A 17,319-nucleotide genomic window follows, 5' to 3' on the forward strand; every position below is an offset into this window, starting at 1 on the left:
GTGTGTGTAAGTAAGTGTAGGTGTGTGTGTAAGTAAGTGTAGGTGTGTGTGTGAGACAGAGATGTTAACAAGTCATGTTTTGGAAGTCTTTGAGCTCGAGTTCAAGTCTCTGGCCATCTGATCTGTCCCTAACACTGTTAAATCTTATCAAATCAAATTTATTTGTATAGCCCTTTTTACACGCAAACATGTCACAGAGGGCTTCACATACGCCCATAGAACTGCCCCTCAACTAACCTAAACCCTCAAGGAAGACAAGGAAAACAACCCGTCCCGTCCCCCGTTGCCTCCAACTAGTAACAGAAACAATAACAGTAACAATATACAGCAACGGAAACTATAACAGTAACAATATACAGTAACAGATTTACTTTATTTGTAACATCTAGATGTAACATCCAGATGGGGCAATGTGAACATATAAGCTATAATTACAATTTAAAAGTTACATGTGATACACACATAGGCAAACACGCACCCCAGATTTACATAGAAGTAAATACACACATACTTACCTTTAACAATCGTAGAATTGACTAAACAATAACGTTTTTTAACCTAATTTTGAATGTCGAAACAGTATCAGCCTCCTTAATTGAGACAGGTAATTTGTTCCAGAGAAGAGGTGCTCTATATGAGAACGCCCTACCTCCAGCAGTTTTTTTCTTAACTTTGGGAACCACCAGATAGCCGGCATCTTGAGATCTAAGTGTCCTTGCGGGGCAATAGGGTGCAAGGAGACCGGAGAGGTACAGTGGTGCCAATCCATGCAGAGATTTGTAGGTTAGTAGTAGAACTTTGAAGTCAGCTCTGGCTTGGATAGGGAGCCAGTGTAAAGAGATAAGAGTAGATGTTAGGTGATCAAACTTTCTTGTTCTAGTCAATAGTCTAGCAGCAGCATTTTGCACCCGCTGTAAATGTTTTAGGTAGGTAATTGGGAGGCCAGAGAACAACACATTGCAGTAGTCCAATCGGGACATAACAAATGCATGTATTAGTTTTTCCACATCATCCTTTGAGAGGAATTTTCGTATTTTGGCAATATTACAAATTATGAATTCAGTCAGGGAGTCAGGTGGCTGAGCGGTGAGGGAATCGGGCTAGTAATCCGAAGGTTGCCAGTTCGATTCCCGGTCATGCCAACTGATGCTGTGTCCTTGGGCAAGACACTTCACCCTACTTGCCTCGGGGGAATGTCCCTTTACTTACTGTAAGTCGCTCTGGATAACAGCGTCTGCTAAATGACTAAATGTAAATGTAATGAATTCAAAGCATGTCCTGTCAGTTGTAGGATAACTTTATGGGGTCTACTGTAATGCAACTGAAGAAACACAAATTAAGAACTCTGTTTCAATTTCATAACTGTATTTTTCAACATTTTGGTATCTGCACCAAAGAATACATGTTTGTCTGTGTTACTAACACAGCCCAACCTCATCATGCACATTTTTCAGTGTTCAAAGTTTGAGGGAAACATCTGTATTGAAAGTTAATACACCAACCATTTCTGAAATAAAATGTGGGCACTGCAGCTAAGATACAACTATAAAGATCCAATTTGCCTGTTCCCAGCATTAGCACAACACTTTGCGATGGTTAGCTTGTTACCTGTGACGATATATGCTAAATTTAAAGTCTCTTTCACATTAGCAAGTGACTGACCCTAACCCTATCTGGGTGCGTTTTGAGATGCCTGATGAAGTTCTACGTTGTTGGTCCGGCATCATTTATCTTGGTGCCACACACCTTGCATGTAGCTGTAAGCTTCCTGCCACTGTTTACGAAGTTATTGAAAGCAAAACTAATGACAAAAGGCAAAACTCCGGGAGGACTAGGTGTCACCATCTTCAAAGCATTTTTTGAGATGTGAGTGCGTGCACATATAGGCATAGCGCATGCATTACGTTGCACATTATGGCAAAGGACATGGAACATGCAGCTCGTCATATGTTTCCCCAACGTATATGCGCCAATAAAAAATACAAAAATACATGAATACATTTAGATTTAAATGCATTTTGATGTTGCATGAAAACTTTGTTTGTTGTTGTTCGTTGTTGACGAGTCTCGGAGCTCGAGTCCAAGTCTGAAGTCTTTTGGGTCAAGTCTGAAGTCACTATTGGTGCGACTTAAGTGCGACCCGAGTCCGCATGGCACCCATGGCAGTGTTTGCCACCCCCCCCCCCCCCCCCCCCCACACACACACACACACACTCACCCATGGCAGTGTTTGGCGGCCCCCCCCCCCCCCCCACACACACACACACACACACACATGCATTTCAAGGATCAGTTTGATGTTTGAATATGTAATTTAAACATCCATACTGAAATTAAAATGCCTTCTTTAAAAAGTCTCTCCCTCTTTTCTCTCCCCCCTCTCTCTTTCTTTCTCTCTCTCTGCCTCTCGCTCAGTTTTTCTTTCTCTGTGTGTTTCTGTCTCCCTCCTTCTCTCTCTGTTTCTCTCTCTGTTTCTCTCTCCGTTTCTCTCCCTCTCTCTGTTTCTCTCTGTTTCTCTCCCTCTCTGTCTCCCTCCTTCTCTCTCTCTGTTTCTCTCTGTTTCTCTCTCTTTATTTCTCTCCCTCTCTGTCTCCCTCCTTCTCTCTCTCTCTCTCTCTCTCTGTTTCTCTCTCCATTTCTCTCTCTGTTTCTCTCTCTGTTTCTCTGCCTCTCTCTCTGTTTCTCTCCCTCTCTCTCTGTTTCTCTCTCTGTTTCTCTCTCTGTTTCTCTCCCTCTCTGTTTCTCTCTGTTTCTCTCCCTCTCTGTTTCTCTCTCTCTGTTTCTCTCTGTTTTTCTCTGTCCATCGAGGAGGCATCCTTTCCTCCTCCATTTGCCCCGCTGCTTGCTTGTGCAGCACACCTATGCAGACTGTATCTGTATCGATGTTTCCTACGCTGGCGTAGTTCCGGTCAGAGCTTCATGTAGTTCTCCCCTGAGCGACGTCATGCCTGTTATCTAACCTGACTGGGGAGGGGCCACGGGGGGCGGAGCTAGAGGGTGAGGCGGCCATCTTGTGTCCGTGTGTGTGTCTACCAGGACGGTTCAGCCCAGCTCCTCCCTGGAGACAGAGCTGAGCTACATCTTTGGATAAAAGCATCTGCTAAAATGCATAAATGTACATCAGACACACATCTCATGTCTCAACAAACTATTTAATCATTTTTACCTTACTTTATTGAGGAATCTTTAAAACATTACATTGTTAAACTTGTTTATTCCTTCTGACGCTCCTCATCATACACATTGTCCTCGTTTGGTCTCTAGGATTATCTCAGTGTCCATACAGTCTGGTTAGATAATATCTGGGTCACAATGTACAGGCCATGTAGAACACATGCGTGCACACACAGCAAAGCTCAACCAAGGATGCAGTAAGGCATCGAATCATGCCATCCCCTCTCAACGGCTTCTTCCCATTGGCTAAGAAGGAATGGCGTCAGTTGGCTGAGACGAGAAGTCACGTAGACGCCCTGCTGAGGTGTTTGCCTCCTGAGGGTGGCAGCGAGGACCAGCGGAGGGGAAACTGATCGGAGGTCACATGCACAACTCTCCCAGCTTGTGATTGGTGGAGGTGGAAAGGGCGAGCGACCAGTAATCTGCTCAGAACATCTCGTTCCTTTGTCTCGTCAGTTGGACATTATGTTCCCTAACATGCCCCCCCCCATGACCAACCCCCCCTCCCATGACATTGTTGTGATTATCTTTGTACGATGGTGAAAGTGTTGTGATTATGTTTGTACGATGGTGAAAGTGTTGTGATTATGTTTGTACGATGGTGAAAGTGTTATGATTATGTTTGTACGATGGTGACACGTGAGCTAACATGCTCTCTGAGTGTGCGTGTGTGTGCTGATACAAAGTGACAGGATATTCACGGTCTACGGGCTGGTCCAGCACGCCTCCATGCTGGGTCGCCACAAAGGGGTTAACGAACCTTCACCCCAAACTGAGGGCTGAAAACAAGTGAACTCTAGATAACCATACCTCTCGTACATCCCATAATGCCAAGGCAACTGTGATAACCAGGAAGCTGGGAGGGGCGGAGCCAGGGCTGGTGGGCGCACGCTGGGTGTGTGGTCGGAAGCGGCTTATCCTATTGGACGAAACCCTTAATCTCCCCTGACGGTTTACATAACGATTGAGAGTCACGTGGCCCTTGGAAGCGGTGACATCACTGGTGACATCACTGGAAACCCTCCAGTCTCCAGTGCTGGGAGCTTGTATGATGTATACATGTGATATAGGGGTGAATGAGAGGACACGCAGAGCGAGAGAGCTCAGACACAAGCATCCAGATGTCCTCTATTGTTCCTGCTGCCTGATGTGAGCTGTTTTGGGAAAAGCAGAGCAGGGGGTCAGAGGTTGCGGGAGGTGAGGGTGAAGGGTCTGGAGAGAGGGGCTGGGTGAGGGAGTCTGGAGACCCACTGCGGGTGTGGATGCTGATGAGAGCGCTGCGGCCGGAAGGATCGCAGAGACAGAACCGGATGGGCCTCCAGCTGCTCTTCTGGGACCTGGAGAAGCATCTGAAGAGGTAACAAGGCTGTAGGGAGGTAGGAGGGAGGCTGGGGGCTGTAGGGAGGTAGGAGGGAGGCTGGGGGCAGTAGGGAGGTACGAGGGAGGCTGGGGGCAGTAGGGAGGTACGAGGGAGGCTGGGGGCTGTAGGGAGATAGGAGGGAGGCTGGGGGCTGTAGGGAGGTAGGAGGGGGGCTGGGGGCAGTAGGGAGGTTGGAAGGAGGCTGGGGGCAGTAGGGAGGTACGAGGGAGACTGGGGGCAGTAGGGAGGTAGGAGGGAGGCTGGGGTGTGGCAGGGGGCTGTAGTGAGGTAAAGGGTTACATTGTTGTGGAAAGACTAAAGAATACTGTACTGTAGGTAGCTGGAGCACAGGGAAGCTGCAGGTTAAGTGTTACAATAGAGCTGCTACTTTGTAGTTCCAGCTTGTGTCAGATGTCAGTAGGTGGACAGGCACGTCAGATTTATATTAATATGGTAGTCGATGCGTGAGTTGAGCACAGCTGCCTCGGGCCATGACTACAGCATGAGAACATCATGTACCCTCCTGCTCTCCTGGAGGCTAAACGAGTGGGCGCCAGCCTGCGTTAGCGTGACACGCTAGCGTAACTAGCAGCTAGCTACACGCTAGCGTAACTAGCAGCTAGCTACACGCTAGCGTAACTAGCAGCTAGCTGCTGCCTGGGCAGCATCATGCTAGTGACAGACAACATAACATGCTAGTGAAAGAAAACACTGCCTCCCTAAGGAGGTCCAGGTGATGATGAAGATTAAGGTGTCCAGGTGATGATGATGGTGTCCTTTGGGCAGCAGGCCATGTGTGACAAATTAGAGCTTTTGTACAAAAGAAAAAGTCTTCTAAACAATTGCGTTTAAAAAATATATATTATTAGGCTTTTATTTAACATTCCTTTGCTTTGACAGTTGGATCAGCTCATTCATTTTATTTATACTGGTTAGACTATTCCTATATATGTGTCATTAAAATATTTGGATTTAGTACATGTATTGAAATATTGTTTTTTTACTTCAGTAAAGTCACATAAGTTTTAGAGGGTTTCATCATCATCATAAACTTTATTTCGGACACTTACTAGGTCCATAGATTACAAAACAACATACAAACATATAATAAAAATCACGATGTACATCATTTTCTGAGGAGGCTCAGACGCCAGTGAGTCCACATATTAGGAAAGTATCGTACTGAACTTAGTGCCGGATTGGTCAGTACCAGGATGATACTGTTCATAGAGGTTGTAAGTCTGCACATGCAGCTGTACATGAGTCTGCGCAGCACTGCAGGGCAGGTGGGCACATCCACATTAACAAACATTTGGCTTGCACTGCTCCATCGCGGTACCCTTAGCAGCATCCGCAAGCCATCATTATAGGCAACATTCAGTCTGTGCATACTACACTTTTTGTAGTTCCTCCACAAATGAGCAGTATACATGGGGGTACAGTATGCGTTGAAAAGTGTATGCAGTCTGTGTTGGTTTAGACGTTTGTGTGTGTTATGTTATCGGCATGTGTCAAAATGTCCGGGTTTTTCAGTAGCCAACACATCCTTTGTGTCGATTACAACTTACACATATCTTTGTAGACGACAGGTGGAAGCCAAGTCAGGTGGAAGCCAAGTCAGGTGGAAGCCAAGTCAGGTGGAAGCCAAGTCAGGTGGAAGCCAAGTCAGGTGGAAGCCAAGTCAGGTGGAAGCCAAGTCAGGTGGAAGCCAAGTCAGGTGGAAGCCAAGTCACACCCAAGAGACTGCAACCACCCGCCCCCCCACCCTTACACTCCCATCATACAATAAAAGTTCGTCAATAAGCCATAATAATAATTTCAGCTGCATACTTTTAGCTTCTCGTGTCCTAAAACAATAGAGTATTCCATGTATTTACATTATTGTTAAACAAACTAACTTTGCTTTCGTTAAATATCTGACGTGTTTTGTGGCGTTTGAAAGCTTTATTCCATAATTGGTTTGGCGCTCGTGCTGGCTGCTGATTGAGTTGACAGAAAACAACACTACCGCTGCTGGCAGTGGGGGCGTGTCTGCATAGATTATTAAAATTGAACAGTTCTCCGCCAATCCCGTGTCGAGCTGCGTTGTGTTCGTGCATGAATTATGCCACTCGGGACGTCAGCTGCAGCCTCGAGACAGAAGCGGTCTCGCTCGGTTTGCCATTGTGCTGCACGTGAAGCAGACTGACCCGGCAGCGAGCCAGCTTCGCCCGGAGATCAGATCTTCTGCCTGCTTAGAATTTGATATTTTTATATTTTTATATCGTTGGATTTTTGTACGTTCTTATTTTGGTCTTCATGGGTGGAGTAGCATGAATTCCCAGTGTTACACAGTGGCGATGGACCTTGGCGTTTGTCAACTGAGGAATTTTTCTATATCGTTTCTGTCTTCTGTGCTTGGAAAAGAGAATACTCCCGTGAAAGTTGACAATAGGTAAATTATTCCCTTAGTAATGTTATTGTAAAGTCATGCATGGCGAATTCATGGATTCATATAAGGGAGAAACGGCAAGATGATGGATGTGTAGCGAATGAATGGGGAATGATTGTGGATTGGGTTGCCTTACATTGCAGTGCATTGATTAGATGTTCTATTAAATGGCCTAAATGGCTCTAATCAATGCACTGCAATTGATTGGATTTGTAATTATCTTTGTAACTTGGGATTTGTAATTGTATTATCTGTGTCGTGCATATGTGCACCTAAGTTTCGTTTAGGTGCTATCCTGGGGCTGTGGCTCGGGGCGGTTATGTGCACCTTATATAATCTGTCCAAGACGATGTTATAAAAGACGTGTTGTTTATCTTTAGGGTTCTGTGTCAAACACATACATCCAGAAAATTCAAGATTTGTCACTGAACTCTTTATTGTATTTATGACCGTGTGGCTTTGAGAAAATGCTGAAAATTAAACATGACAGGAATGTGTTTATGATGCTCCTTTTCTGTTCTACCGTTCCCAAAATCTGTCAAAAAATACGAGATACAGTTTAAAATAGGCTACAGTTTGTGGGCATCGAGAGATGTTTGAATATTATTTATGCAGCTCTGTAAAACATTGAGAAACCACTGCACCTTTTTCTTTCATTAAAAAAAAAGTTGAGAAGGACCATTTTGAGTGAGGAACAGAATGGTAAATTTTTCAGTGGCCTCTTAAAATTTACCGTTCTGTTCCTCACTCAAAATTGTCCTTCTCAACTTTTTTTTAATGAAAGAAAAAGGTGCAGTGGTTTCTCAATGTTTTCCAGAGCTGCAGCGTAGTCTACATGTCGGTGAATCCTACATTTTTCTGTCTTTCAGCTCATCGGGCGCGAGTGTGGTGGCCATAGACAACAAAATTGAACAAGCAATGGTAAGTTTATATCGTTCTGGTTATTATAAGTTATTATATAAGATCAATAACGCATTCATTAAGTGGTACTTGATTGTAAATGAATGCGCTGTTCTGAGCTTCCCTTTTGGCCTGAGCAGTAAGGTTAATCTAGCCTAACTGCAGTCAAGTGGGATACCAGCCTGTAACAAAGGATACATTAGATACGTATCTGGACACTAAAAGGAATGTATTTACTTTCAACAATTTAGTTAGTATTTGCGTGTTAGATCGTTAAACTTCTTTGAACAAACACAGTACAGGTGACATTTGATTGAATTGAGATCGAAGAGTCTGCAGACTCTCATACATGTATGATTATTGAGCCGCAGACTGAATGAATGGAGAAGTTATAATCCGTGTTAAACGGGATTCTGGATTTGTGTAGATGTAACCTACACACGAGTTTGTCATTGCTGCTGTTAATGTTATTCCTCAGGGGTTATAAATGGCAGTATTCTGTTGTGCTGCAGACACGTCCAAGTCGGATCAAAACGAGATGCGAGCTGCGGAGCAGGTCTAATTAAAGACGCAGTCGATAGTCTACTTGGCACTTTTATGTCACTGATGACTTTGTCCGGCTCTAACGGCCTGTTTGCATCAAGCGCGGGACAACGATGCTTAACACGCAATGGTGTCTCTCGCGTGTTGCTAGGCAAACAGCTCCGTTATATATAACCTGCCTGTTGGTTGGCTCCGCCCTCGCGATGCAGAACATTTTGTTCCTGTGCTTTTCGCACTCGCGGGGTGGTTCTCAGGCCACGGAGGATGCACAGATTACACACAAATTGCATTAGCAGACTGGCAGTGCCTTCATACAATAGACTGCTGACTTCACCACGGGGATGACGAGACTAAAGAGCTTTTGATATCCACATATGATTATTTAAAAGATAATGGAAATTATAATCAGTCTGGTTTCCATGTTTAGGTCAGAATTCAGTCTGGTTATTTACCAAGTGTGTTGAGCTTGTTTTAGTCTGTTCTCCAACATGATTAATCATGCTCTGCTGTGTCATGTGTCTTTGTTGCACTGTCTGTAGAGGGGATGTGTCCTGGTCTGTAGAGGGGATGTGTCCTGGTCTGTAGAGGGGATGTGTCCTGGTCTGTAGAGGGGATGTGTCCTGGTCTGTAGAGGGGATGTGTCCTGGTCTGTAGAGGGGATGTGTCCTGGTCTGTAGAGGGGATGTGTCCTGGTCTGTAGAGGGGATGTGTCCTGGTCTGTAGTGTCCTGGTCTGTAGAGGGGCAGTGTCCTGGTCTGTAGTGTCCTGGTCTGTAGAGGGGTAGTGTCCTGGTCTGTAGTGTCCTGGTGTCCTGGTCTGTAGTGTCCTGGTATCCTTGTCTGTAGTGTCCTGGTCTGTAGAGGGGTAGTGTCCTGGTGTCCTTGTCTCTAAAGGGGTAGTGTCCTGGTGTCCTGGTCTGTAGAGGGGCAGTGTCCTGGTCTGTAGTGTCCTGGTGTCCTGGTCTGTAGTGTCCTGGTGTCCTTGTCTGTAGTGTCCTGGTCTGTAGAGGGGTAGTGTCCTGATCTCTAGTGTCCTGGTCTGTAGAGGGGTAGTGTCCTGGTGTCCTGGTCTGTAGTGTCCTGGTCTGTGGAGGGGTAGTGTCCTGGGGCCTCATGTATAAAGGATTGCGCAGCTTTCATATCAGAAGATGGCGTACGGCCAAAACTCAAAGTACCTACGCACAGAAATATTCACATGTATAAAACTGGTCGTACGCCAGGTCCTGCGCACCTTTCCTTTATAAATCACAATCAACGTGAGATTGACCGCACGTGAACGAGCCACTGACCTCGCCTTGCCTCCTCCCATAAATGAATATGTAGATGGACTATAAATGCGCTCCTGAGGTAATTTCTTTGTCTGAATTACCGTATTTCTTCGAATAAACGCCGCACCAAAAATGAACGTTATTTAATAAACGCTGCAGCGTTTTTTAGAATAAATACGGTGACTGTGAGATCGAGGTTCTGACAACAGAGGTGGAGGCGAGAAAATGTGTCCTGTTTGTCGGCCTGTCAGGTATTAGCGACAAAAGAAAGTCGGCGGAGTGGAAAACTGTCACTATTTGCGCCCTTTCTTGTTTTTAAACTGTAGCACTTTGAGATTTAGCTAAATGTAAAGTGCATTACAAATAAAATCATTATTATTATTATAGGGCCATAAATGATGTGGGTTCAGAGAACCGGACCATGGCAGAAATTAAGAAGAAATGGTCCGATGTAAAACTTTAAATGAAGTAACGAGTGGTGGCGCATCGTAACAGCATGGCAGCTAGGGTTAGCGTGACATGCATTTCCTGAGTGATTTTGTCATTTTGTCTTCATTTGACACCCTCAAGTTTAACATGTTATTAAGTGGTGGCGGATTAAACAGAAGGCTATATAGCATTTCCCGTTTTGGCATTTTGATGTGATCATCCACATTAATGATCAAACTTTTATTTTTATGTTTTTTGAATAGTCAACGTCATAAACGTAGTATTGGAAACTTTATTTTGTAATGTTTGGTGAGTTTCGGCACTTTTCAGTTAGAATTCGCCACGTTACAGAGCCAGACAAGACTTTGCGGACGGTCCGCACATTCTCACGTCTGCTAGGGAGTCAGGTGGCTGAGTGGTGAGGGAGTCGGACTAGTAATCCGAAGGTTGCCAGTTCGATTCCCGGTCATGCCAACTGACGTTGTGTCCTTGGGCAAGGCACTTCACCCTACTTGCCTCGGGGGAATGTCCCTGTACTTACTGCAAGTCGCTCTGGATAAGAGCGTCTGCTAAATGACTAAATGTAAATGCTCAAAAGTTTTTTGCCCTGGAGCTGCTCTGGGGAGCTGATGTTGTGTTGTCTGTCCCTCCTCCTCCGTCCACAGGACTTGGTGAAGAGCCACCTGATGTATGCGGTGCGTGAGGAGGTGGAGGTGCTGAAGGAGCAGATCAAGGATCTGGTGGAGAGGAACACCCAGCTGGAGCAGGAGAACAGCCTGCTGAAGACGCTGGCCAGTCCTGAGCAGATGGCCCAGTTCCAGGCCCAGGTGGACCCCGACTCCCCCACAGACAGCACACAGGCCCTCGCTCCCTCCCAGACCTCCAGCACCTCTGCATAGCACCCCGCCTCCGCTGCCCCCCTCCCTGGAGGGGCAGGGTTCCCCTGGCTGGGGGGGACAGGTGGAAGAGGGAAGAGGAGATATACTGTGAACTGACCCACGCCGAGCATCATGATCTGAATAAACCACAGTTGGGGAAGGACAAATGAAAAACAATACTTTATTTTCTTTTGCACTTGTGTTTAACTGTGGTGCTCTGAGGGTTAGCCTTCTTCAGAAAATCGTTGTCTCAGTGAAGAGGGTTTGGTGCAGGTGAATGGAAATGTCCCGGACAGCCGAAGGGCTCGCTGCAACAGCCGGGACACACCGTGCCTCTGCATTCCCCCTGACAGACTACCCCCACCCCCAGTGACTGTGCCGTCTCCCCCCCCTCCTCATAGACACTTTTACTTTTTAATGTTGATTATTTGTTTCCTTTTTTAGCTGTGAGAAAATCAAGAACAAGCACTTTTGTCAGATGAAAGAAATACCTGTAACTCTAGGGACCATTTGAGGTAATAAGTACACAGGAGTGGCCCATCTGGGATGGGGGGCAGATCCCTAGCCTGTGACTAGGAGCCCCTCCTGCTGCTCATCTGCTGGTTAGGGTTAGGCTCTAACCCTCCTGCTGCTCATCTCAGAGACGTTGAGCAGGCAGAGCGCCTGAACCTTACTTTCCTGTGTGTGCCAGGTCACACCACAGCAGACTAGCTAACGAGCTAGCTAGCGGTGTGTGTGCCAGGTCACACCACAGCAGACTAGCTAACAAGCTAGCAAGCTAGCTAGCTAGCAGAGAGACGGGAACAAGCATTTGGAGCTCTAGCATGCTAGGAACTCTGTGTTCTCTTTGCTCCCTCTCTCCACCCTCACTACAAAGTATTGATGCAAGGGAATCTTTTTTGAGGGGGAACAAGGAGGTTGGGGTTTTGTTGTTGGTGTAATTCATGTAAGTGGTTGTGTATACCAATGATTATAAATGGCGATGTAGGACATATACTTTTGCTAGGTTTGTACAGATTCAATTTCAACTAAATCCACTCAGCCAAGTGCCTGGTCTCAACCATAGATATACAAATGTATAAATGTATTAACTTTGGTTTTCCTATTTTATTTATATATATATATATATATATATATATTAGATAGATAGATATCTATATATAGATCTATATATATATATATATATATAGTGTGGTATATTTCTATATCTATGGTTTCACCAGGTTTAAACTACCTGATGCCATGACTCAGGGCAGGAGCAGGGCGAGAGCTGAAGCCTGCTTCCGTCCTGGTCATGACTCCACCCCAACAGGGACGCTTTTACTGTTTGGGAATAAAGAGTGTTATTGTCGTTGCTGTTGTTTTTACAAGTGAATTCTCGGGATTCTTGTTTCGAGTTGATCATAAAACTATGTTGATCAATGAAAATGCCTTGAATTGTGTCAAGACTCAAGTGCATGTTCCTCAACCCACCACAAATGTGACGTTATTGCACTAAACAGTTGCACCTCAATTTGAATAAAATGGGATTCAAAATAAACACCTGTCTGGTCATCCTTATTAAATGAAACCTGTAAATAGACCTGTCACCACGTAACAAACCAAATCTGTGCTGCTAGTTTAACCTAAAATGCTTTAATTGTTTTCGCATCATTAGAACTTGTTTGTTTATGTAAATTCGACATTGTCGACCGCAGAGTGTATTATAGAGGATGTGCGTGTGTGTCCATGTATTGAGCCCCTTGACATGACCTGTAACGTTTCTTGTGTGTTTGGTACATATAGTCCAAGTGAATCAGAGTGTGTCTGGTCCATCTAGTCCAAGTGAATCAGAGTGTGTTTGGGTTCTGGCAGATTCTTTTCAACCAGGGCTGCACCTCCTCAGAATGGACACCCAGGGCTGCACCTCCTCAGACACGGTCGATGTGAACACACTCACACACTCAGCCTCTATCTCCCCTATGTTTCCTGTTTTGTTTCTTTCTGACAGGAAGATACACCAGAGCAAACACTCCTCCAACTCTCTCCTCTCCAACTCTCTCCTTTCCAAGTCTCTCCAACTCTCCTCTCCAACTCTCCTCTCCAAGTCTTTCCAACTCTCCTCTCCAAGTCTCTCCAAGTCTCTTCTCCAACTCTCCTCTCCAACTCTCTCCTCTCCGACTCTCTCCTCTCCAAGTCTCTCCTCTCCAAGTCTCCTCTCCAAGTCTCTCCAACTCTCCTCTCCAACTCTCTCCAACTCTCCTCTCCAACTCTCTCCTCTCCAAGTCTCTCCTCTCCAAGTCTCTCCTCTCCAAGTCTCTCCTCTCCAACTCTCTCCTCTCCAAGTCTCTCCAACTCTCTCCTCTCCAAGTCTCTCCAACTCTCTCCTCTCCAACTCTCTCCTCTCCAACTCTCCTCTCCAAGTCTCTCCAACTCTCCTCTCCAACTCTCTACTCTCCACACAGAAAGGCAGAGAGAGATGGATACATAGAGAGAAGCAGGGAGCGAGAGAGAGAGGAAAACAGACTGAGATTAATATATATATATATATATATATAATATATATAATGCGGTAGACCGATAGACTATGCACATACACACACACATAGTACATACACACATATAGTACACACACACACACACAGACACACACCGGCTCTAGATGAGATGTAGGTCAACCAGTGAGCTGGGCTTGTCCCCCACCCTGGTGAACACGAACACTGCCCACCCCCCACCCTGGTGAACGCCCCCCCCCCTCTCTTGTCTCCCTGGCGGAGGGGGCTCAGAGCTTTGTGAGGAACAAAGTGTTCCAGCACAGCCTGTACATTTATACCGTATATGTTGATGCTGTACACACACAGACATATATGAACAAATACATCATACACCCAGACAGACTCCAGGTCTGGAGATACCAGCTTCAAGTCAGCCCATTGATAACATGGCTCCTCTTTACCCCTGGTGTCTATCAGTATCGCCACCGACATATATAGATACACAGAGTTAAATACATACACTGAGTTATAGATATAGACTTCATTAGAGATGCAGACTTAGTTATAAAGACTTAGTTATAGATATAGACTTCATTAGAGATGCAGACTTAGTTATGAAGACTTAGTTATAGATATAGACTTCATTAGAGATGCAGACTTAGTTATAAATACATTGATATACATCCAGATTTCATTATAGAGACATACTTAGTTATAAAGACTTGGTTATAGATATAGACACATTTAGTCATTTACAGACACTGAAGCAGAGCACAAGATAAAACCATTTGTATCTTGTCTAAAACGTTGCTGAGGTGAAACAGCAGCATATAAACAGATGTCACACACACCATCGATTTGTGTTGTTTTCTTCCATCGATCACACACAACAGTTGGATGAATCATATAATAAAATGGCTGTTTGACCTGTGATTAAATCATCGCTTAACCAAGACAGAAAGGAGCAGAAACAGCCGCAGGGGTGAACACCCTGGCAGAGGAGAGGGTGTGTAAGTGAGTGTGAGGAGGAGAGAGGGAAGGAAGGAGGGAAAGAAGGAAGGAGGGAAGGAAGGAGGGAAGGAAGGAGGGAAGGAAGGAGGGAAGGAAGGAGGGAAGGAAGGAGGGAAGGTCAGTGACTTAATGTACATCCAGAGTCAGAATCCAGTGAAACGCGCTCTTAGTTTGGCTCCATCCCCCAGTACATCCAGTCCTCAGAGCGGATGCAACCGCTTGTACTCCCCAACTCACGCAACAGCTCCCCCACACAAACCACTGACGCTGAAGCATGTTTGAAACTGAAGCGTGTTTCTGGGAGCAGCTGTCTGTGTGTGTCGTGGTGAGAGTGTAAAGGATGGTACATGGTGTTCTATTGCTGCTGTGAATTAACTATACATCAGCCACTATCAGCTACTCTCAGAACGACTCTGCAAGATTCTGATCAGCACTCAAGTGACAACCAAGGCCTCCCCCAGATGAAGGTGTGCAGAGAGACTTGAGACGAGGGATTTAAGAGTGACACGACAACCCTGCAAGAGAGTTAAACATTCCTGACACACCACAGATCGCTGGAAAATACTTAAGCGATTAGAATGTGTGTACTCTACAGCCAGATGCTTGAGTTGAAGCCAAGATTTCTGCATGTGTGTATTCTGTACAGAGTATCTCCTAAAAGGAGGGGGTGAGGGGGGAGGCCAGGTTGGAACTGTGCTTTCTCTGCTCAAGGCTCATTCATAATTCACCTCTGCTGCGCTCCCCCCCTTTCTCTCTCCATCTCCAGTTAGGACAGGGAGCAGAAACAGGTTTAGGCAGGCTCACCTCCACCCTCTCGACTCTCTCTCTCACACACACCCTCTCTCTCTCTCTCTCTCACACACACACACACACACACCCTCTCTCACACACACAAAAACACACTCTCTCTCACACACACTCACTCTGATTACACACAAATACAGAGCTCTGTTTTATGAGGTTAAAAAAGACAAATAGCTGATATTCAATATTGTGACCAACACCATTGTGAAAACTAATGAGCTACCTTTAGTGTAAGCTGTCAGGAACCTGGTCTGTTATACTGCCCCCCCCCCAGCAGCATGTTGTGTTGACCTTGTAGCGCAGGCCAAAGACATGTGGATTTCCCTTTTCTGTTTCAAACCCCGGTTCTCACACACCCAAGCACACACATACACACACCCAAGCACACACAGACGCCTTTTCAGAAGAGTACAGGACGTACAGTACCAGGCTAGAGCCAGAAAGGAGAACAGCTGTAATACATATTTAATTCAGACACACTGACCATCTGTCTGAGAATAACACACAGTATAATACACACACAGGACTGATCCACACACAAAGACCACCACTGCATTTTGTGAGCAAAGTGAGCAAAAGCTTAGCGCTTTCACTATCTTTAACAAAACATGTTCTCATGTGATCTTGGGGATGGAGCATCTGAGTGAAGCTACACTGGTACTGTGTGTTTGCGTACTTGTGTTGCGTACTTGTATGTGTGAACATACTCTATATTAGGGGTGGGAATCTTTTGGTACCTCACCATTAGATTAGAATCGATTCTTGGGGTCACGATTCGATTAAAAATCGATTCTTATTTTTTTTTGTAGGTTTTCTCGTATTATTATTATTTTTTGATCAATTAAGTTTAATTACATAAACATGTTGACAGCAACTGAGCACTATAATCCTTTATGACTTTACAATACAGTAATCTCAATCAATGTTAATTCAGCAACAGCTAACAAGGCACAAAACTTTGTCCATGTTTGAAGCAAGAACATTTCCTACAGGGTATTTATCAAACACATTTTGATTCAATATATGCTTACATTTGATTCCAGTTTAGTGTTACTTGTTTCTATTTGACTGTGATGGGCAGTTAAGTGTTGAAGAAAATAATCCCACTGCAGCAAAACCTTGAAATGTATTGTTTTTCTTGCAGTTTAGTAAACAAATGCAATTGAATTAAATCTAACTGCAACCATTCAACATATGACAGTCTTCTGTTATTATAAGCAAGGCAGCCCTGAGACAAATAGAATAACTAGTTTGTACAAAAAATTAAATTAAACGTACAAGAATAAAAACACTTAAAAAAAAAAAAGTACATAGATGTGAATCGCTTGAAGACTGAATTGCGATTCATATGTGAATCGATTTTTTCCCCCACCCCTACTGTATATATGTGTGTATGTGTGCACATGCACATATGTGTGTGGAGGTATCTGCAGGTGGGGAGTGGGAAGGGACCAGAGCACAACATGTTAATGAGGGGACAGCAGAGGCAGATGCACTAGTAGATTCACTGGCTGTTTGGCTGGAACACAGTTACGCCTTGTTAGCCAGCAGGAGCTGTCCTCTCTCTCTCACACACACACACACACACTCACTCACTCTCACACACACACACACACACTCACTCACTCACTCGCACACTCTCACACACACACACACACACACACACACCCACACACACACACACACATGGCCTTGTTAGCCAGCAAGAGCTGTCCCCTCAAATACACTCAACTGAGCCAGTGGAGCGGAAGCTGGAACAGCATGAACCAAAAGAACGACACAGCCTCTAATACAGCCTCGAATGAAACCTCCCCTGGCCTTTAATTCAGCCTCCAATTCAGCCTCAACCCCTGTGTCGAACATTACCCTATAGACCCTATAGAACACTACTATAAACGTCTCAATGTATTCCAGTCTAAAATTCCAGTTTATTTGACTTTGCATGTGAATGCAAAGAATAGTTTTCAGGATATATTCTCAAAACTGGTAAAGTAACATAAATTCGATGTTACAGTAATGTATAAACAAAAAAATCACATCAACAGCAC

The 17,319-nt window shown here is 45.0% G+C and overlaps 1 protein-coding gene across 1 annotated transcript; it reads left to right on the forward strand.

Moving 5' to 3' along the window:
- Positions 1-6,703: 6,703 nt before the first annotated feature.
- LOC136966379 (TSC22 domain family protein 1-like) lies at positions 6,704-12,098 on the forward strand. Its single transcript, XM_067260879.1, has 3 exons — positions 6,704-6,968; positions 7,835-7,886; positions 10,770-12,098. The coding sequence occupies exons 1-3, from the start codon at positions 6,847-6,849 to the stop codon at positions 11,001-11,003; spliced, it is 408 nt and encodes a 135-aa protein (XP_067116980.1). The 5' UTR covers positions 6,704-6,846; the 3' UTR covers positions 11,004-12,098.
- The last annotated feature ends 5,221 nt before the right edge of the window (positions 12,099-17,319 follow it).

This window comes from Osmerus mordax, chromosome 22 (assembly GCF_038355195.1).
Source record: "Osmerus mordax isolate fOsmMor3 chromosome 22, fOsmMor3.pri, whole genome shotgun sequence".
NCBI classification, from domain to species: Eukaryota; Metazoa; Chordata; class Actinopteri; order Osmeriformes; family Osmeridae; genus Osmerus; species Osmerus mordax.